Source organism: Microtus ochrogaster, chromosome 5 (genome assembly GCF_000317375.1).
Source record: "Microtus ochrogaster isolate Prairie Vole_2 chromosome 5, MicOch1.0, whole genome shotgun sequence".
Lineage (NCBI taxonomy): Eukaryota > Metazoa > Chordata > Mammalia > Rodentia > Cricetidae > Microtus > Microtus ochrogaster.
Window position 1 is genome coordinate 87,324,119 of NC_022012.1, and position 6,066 is coordinate 87,330,184.

The following is a 6,066-nucleotide window of genomic DNA, read 5'->3' on the forward strand; positions in this document are numbered from 1 at the left end:
TTTTATTAAATATTACTTTCTGGAAATATATTTGGGGAAACATTTCTTTTTAAAAAAAAAAACACACAAAAACGTTTGGTCAATCAGCCACCCTGTTCTATCTTCATCTTAAAAAACACAACTTTCTCTTTTCATATGTTCAGTAATTCTAGTGGTTTTCATTTCTGGTCTCAATTTCATTTTTAATCTAATTGCTTAAGTGTTTCAAAAGAATACCCTATCCAGTTAGTAATACTTGACAAATATTCTTAGGTTTATATGTTATTCACATCAATATGTGATTCCAAATAAAATAATGGCCATTTTAATGACTAAACTAATGTTAGAAAAAAACGAAATCTCTAAAATGGGACGAAAACATCTCACAGAAGGCTGTCACCGTAATTGTTTCTCTAAACACAATTTTCCTTGAGTAGGCCCCTCTGGTGTTCAATAAATGTTGCAGCATAAATATTTTTCTTAAAGCACAACTTAAATCTTAACATATAAGCCCCCCACAAAAACTTGTTTATTACCTATTTATTTGCTCTTAAGAAGATTCGCTGTGCATTTCAAATGGGAGGACAAATAACCTAACGTTTTATTAGGTCTAATTACAAGTAAGATTAATTCAAGGTTGATAGGGCAGCCCGCCGAATAAACTAAAGTGGCACACACTCTTTCTCTCAGATGGGAAAAAAACCTTCACTCAGGTTGGGTCAGCGGGGAGAAAGTTAAAGTAATCTTCCCTTCTAGGTAACTCGGGGTTCCGAGTGGGGTAATTCCTAAACCCAAGGCCAGGCAGTGCCGTGCAACTCCGGCACCACGATCTAGCGCTCCCAGCAGCTCGATTCTGAGCGTTCCCTTCTCCACCTTCCTGCAGAGACCAATAAAGGAACTCACGCAACGCTGTCGGATGCTGTGGTAACACCGAGGGCGAGAGTTCGGCTAACAGAATAACGATCTCACTCTAAAGAGCAACCCAATACAACTGTGGAAACTGGCGTGCCGAGTGCACTTCAGGGCCTTGGGGGGAAAAAAGAGACACTTGAAAATACCTGGTGCGGGGAAAACACGAGCCGCTAGCACCGCGTTTGCTTTCGGGGTAACATTTCCTCCCCTAACCTCTAACACTCCACTCTCCAAGAGAGAGAAAATAGAGAGAAGGGGAAAGCGTGAAACTGCGGGGCTGAGCGGACGAAGGGTTCCGAGTCACCCCCAGAGGCCAGAAGGCGATCTCGGGGCTACCCGGATGGCAGGAATGGGAGAAATAAAATAAAATGTAACAGGGCGCAAAGCTGCGGCGGAGAGGGCGTGGGGAAGGGGCCCCGGGAGGCGGACGAGGCGCGGCGCGGGGAAGGGCCGGCCCACGCCGGCGGCCGGGGAATCGGGGCTCCGCTCCCGGGCAAACTTCCCCGAGCGGGCGGGGTGGGGGGGGGGGGGGAGGGGGGGGGGGGCGCGCCCGGCCCGGGCCGCGGGAGAGCGGCTGGAATCGGCGAGGCTCCGGACACGCCGGGAACGGCGCGGCTGCCCGCGCGCGGGGGAAGGGCGGCCACACTCACCACGGGTCGAACTCGTGGATGATGCTCTCGAAGCGGATGACGGCGAAGAGGCGCGAGCTGAAGCCGGCCAGCCAGGCCAGGAAGAGGATGGTGAAGGAGAGCAATGACTGCCACCCGGCCGGCTGCGACAAGCCCCCGGACAGCCCCGCGGGGGGCCCCGGCTTCGGCGCCGCCGCCGCCCTGGACGCGCTCTGGGCTCCCGGCCCGTGGTGCCCGTGGCGGCTGTTCCCCAGAGCCATGAGGCCGCTCCACGGGGACGAGTTAAGGGACGACTTGTGCTTGCTCTCCGGGGCCGAGGGCTCCGCCATGTTGTGCCCCGGCGGCGGGTCTCGCTCGTCCTCCGCGGCCGCCGCCGCCGCCTGGAGCGAGGGGTGCTGGGCGGAGACCCAGAGGAGGAGGAGGAGGGCGACGGCGACGACAACGAGGAGGAGGAGGCGGAGGCGGAGGAAGAGCAGGGCGCACTCCCGCCCTCAGCACCGCGAGGCCGGGACACTGGGGGTGGAGGAGGAGGCGGCGGCGATTCGGAGTCTCTGCTTCGGCTGCGGCAGCGGCCGCGACCGCCGCGGTCTCAACCCAGAAGGCCCCTGCGCCCCACTAGCCATCCGTGTCCCCCGTGCGGCTGAGGAGGCGGCGGCGGCGGCGAGAGCCGACGGGACGAGGGCGCCAGAGGAGCGGCGGCTCGGAGCAGCAATGACATTCCCTTCCTCACGCCCGCCCCGCCGTGAGGAGCACAAAGGGGGAGGAGCCCCCTGGAGTCCGGGCGGAGCTCAAGACACCTCTGACTCCGCCCCCTCGCCCAACAGGAACTGGCCCCTCCGCCTGTCACAGAGCGACAGGTCCGTTAAGGGGCGGGGCCGGAACGACGGCATACGCCAATAGGAGCGCGAGCGGGGCCCTGGGCGGGGCTTCGGCGGAATGGCCCGCCCTCCGTCCCCCTCGCGGCCTCGCGCCTATTAGCCGCCACTGGCGGCTACGATTTCATTGTCAGTTGAAAGACGCGGTTTCGCGCGCCGGCCTGCTCGGGGCCCCGCGGGAGGGTGCCTGGAGGTTCGGCTTGCTTCCCGCGTGGATCCCGACCCGAGGAGCAGGAGACGGTCCCGCGTCGCAGCCGGCCGAAGCGACGCAGAGAGCACCACCCTGCTGGGTGCTCGGCGGCCGTGACTTTTAACCCGCTCAGCGGGGAACGCCGCCACGTGACTGGGCGCGCAGGCGCGATGCGCGGCCCCGAGCGCGTGGGTCCACCCGCTGAGCTGAACGTGCCTAGGTGGCCCGCTCGCCGCTTGCTCTTGTCCCCGTTGTGCTGCGCTGAAATCTTGAAGAGGGCAAATTCGTCCGAGTTGCAGCAAGACGTACCGAGGCGGACAAATGCATATATTTGAATTTTTCCTGTTTCTGTGTTTTCCAAGTGCCAAGAAATCCTTTGCAGCTAAATCTTTTGACCGCAAGAATTCATTATTTACACCTGCCCACTTTTTCCAAATTATTTTTTTCTGGACTATATTAGCTGTTGCCCATTTCTCACTTTAAACAAACTAACCGACCAAAGACCCCTATGTATGAACTTTTCCTTGTCAAGGCTTGCTTATACCTTTGCCTTCCTCAACAACTAACTCCCTACACCCACAAAAGCACAAAAGCCAGAGCCGGGTCCTGCTGTGAGAGAGAAGCCCACAGCAGGTGAAGGGGTTGTTGTAAAACACAAAGACCAGTTAATATTTGATTGGCGTCTAATGTGCATTCACAATTGCCCATCTCATTAGGTGACACTGGAATTTTTAAAATGTGTGTAAAGATTTACCTATGTCCTGTAAAACTGCAAAATAGAAACTGCATCTCATCGCTCATTGTCAGAGGTTAGGTAAATGAACAAGTGCACCTAATTTGAGGTTGCTTGGAACTAATAGGTCCAGTCACCTCCCCCCCCCCACCTGAGGGACTAACTTTGCTGCTATCCTTACAAAAATAAATACTCTTATTAGAGAGAGAATGAAAAGCTTTCCAGAAATAGACTTTCTCACCACCAAGTTCGTATCCAACATTAAACACCTACATTTTAATGAGATTTGTGGTAGAATATTAACTAACCCTTTTGAACAAAGAGAGGTGACATGCCCTTTCTTGGAGCCAGAAAAGTGCTCATTAGAAAGGCAGCATTTATTTTTGCCCGTCTTGCGCGAACCGATGTCCTATCAACCTAAAATAACAGAATTTATCTTGTGACTTTTATTTCAGGCTGCTTGGACGGTTCTGTCTTATTGCAGATGTTCCCTGTTGGGTCTGCCGGTATCTGCTGTTTCCTCCTGGCTGTTTGTTGGCTGGAGGCCTGGTCTGAAAGGCAGTAAAACCTGTGTGGGCCACCCTTTCTACCTCTTAAAGTCAACGTTAATCTTTGTGTGTGAGTGGGCATGTGTGTACTATGGCATGCATATGGAGGTCAAATAACATGCTGGGATGTGGTCCTCTCAGTACACCAGGTTAGCTGGCCTTTGCGCTTCCAGGAATTCTCCAGTCTCTTCCTCCCATCTCACCATAGGAGCACTGGGATTATAGGTACCTGCTATCACATCCAGCCTTTTATGGGCTCTGGGAGTTCAGACTCAGGTCCTCCGACTTGTGTGGCTAATATAAAACGAGCTTATCCGACAACACTGCGGATCATTGTTGAGAGACATCAGGAGATGCAGGGTCTTGACGTGGCAAGGATGAATGAAGTCCTGTGAAAACATGAGGACCCATGCTGGCCTACAGCAGGAAGCAGGGAGACACGAGTCCTGTCTTCACACCCCACATCAATCAGGCAGCCTCAGGAAATGTTACCAGCCAGCCCATTGTGTTGAGCATGTCCTACAAAGCATGGGCAAACACTAGAGGAGCAGCCCAGGGAGGGAACTACAACCTCAGGATGCAGCACTGGGGATCAGGATGAGTGGATCGGAGGAAGAAAGAAAGAGATCTACCCAGAGAAGGAAAGGCCCTGTGGTGCTGGAAGAATAAGAGGAACCCAGAAAATGGCCAACACAGCTGGCACACAGATTGTAGAGCAAACCCAGAGAGGTCATGCTCAGAGGTAGATTTTGCAATGTCTTATCTTGAGAGAATTGGGAGACCATAAAGAGTTTGAAGTTGGATGTAGAGTCTAAGACGAGTAAGTTGGTGAAGCGTGTGCTTTAGGATTCCTGGGTCTGTACTGTGGACAGTGTGCTGTGAGGGGACCAGTAAGAAAGCACACTCGTAGGAGATCTCATGAGAGTCCACAGGGTTCCTAGTCCCAGGCCTTAGAAGCAGTCAGCTATTGCATGCTCTGGATCTACAGCCTGTCAATGTAGAAAAATAGCTTCCAGCCTGTTTGGGAAGCTTCTACATGTGAGCCACTGTATATACCAACTTCCTGGTCCTTAAGTGCCTGTCATGGCCTTTTCTGAGCTAAAAGTGAATCTTTGTTTTGGCAGCTGCAATTTCACCATTTTCCTTAGCAAGTTTAGTGGTTGGATTGGACTTCAACACCCACACAAATGGGAGAAGAGAGCATAGACTATGCTTTTTCCAGAAGTCTGGCATCAAATGTACAGAGGACAAAGTCAAACCAAGAAAAGAGCGTCAGGGATTAGAGAGATGGCTCAGCAGTTAAGAGGACTTACTTCTCTTGCAGAGGACCAGTTTCAGTTCCTAGCACCTACACAGGAGTTCACAACTGTCTGCTACTCCAGTTCCAGGGGATCTGACCCCTCTTCTGACCTATGTAGGCGCTGTATGCATAAGGTACACATAAATATACCAGGAACACACATATACACACAAAATAAATATTAAAAGAAAAGAGCATTTAAGTCATCTACAGACATGGCTGCAAACCAAACAAAAATAGTCTATAATATGTCTTGGGAACAACAAAGGTCTCAGATAGGGCTTCACCCTTCCTAGAGACATAAAACTGGTATAATACACACTTTTGCCCTGGAGAGAACACATCAGAGGTTGGGCATGTAATTGACAATGACAAATATTGGGTGACTCTTATTGTTCTATCTGCCAGGGTGGCTGTCTGGTAGCCTCCAATCCCCAGAGAGAAGAGTGAAGCAAAGTGGCAAAAACTGAGTCATGAGTTTGCACCAGCTTAAATCTCCTGCCAAGATACCGTGGCACAAGATGGTTCTGAAGACATGGCCAGGTACCATCCTGACTAGATTCTCCTCAGATCCGTATGGTAAGTCACTTCACCCCCATGCCTCGGTGTTCATGGACTATCCCTTCCTAGTATGGTGCTGTTCAGAAAGAGAGAATCAACACATGAAAAGAACTTGAAGCCGTTCCAGGTGCAGAGGGGAGCAGTCGCTCTGTGTTGGTTATTAATAGTGTCAGTGGGACCACTGCCTTCCACAGGCAGATGGTAAGGCGGCTCAACTTCCTAAAGATTAGGGAAAGAATCCCCCCAACTCAAACCCATCTCAATGTGTCTGTTTCTTCAGGCTGGAGAGTGCTTGTATCAAATAAAACCTGCATTTCCTCCAGCAGCTGTACACACACA

General features: G+C 51.9%; 1 protein-coding gene across 1 annotated transcript in view; it reads right to left on the reverse strand.

Moving 5' to 3' along the window:
• Stt3b (STT3B, catalytic subunit of the oligosaccharyltransferase complex) overlaps positions 1-2,227 on the reverse strand; it is a 64,756-nt gene extending 62,529 nt beyond the window's left edge. The window contains exon 1 of the mRNA XM_005348053.3: positions 1,542-2,227. Within this exon, the coding sequence (XP_005348110.1) occupies positions 1,542-1,849 (308 nt within the window). The 5' untranslated portion in view covers positions 1,850-2,227. The remainder of the gene's footprint in view (positions 1-1,541) is intronic.
• Positions 2,228-6,066: the final 3,839 nt, after the last annotated feature.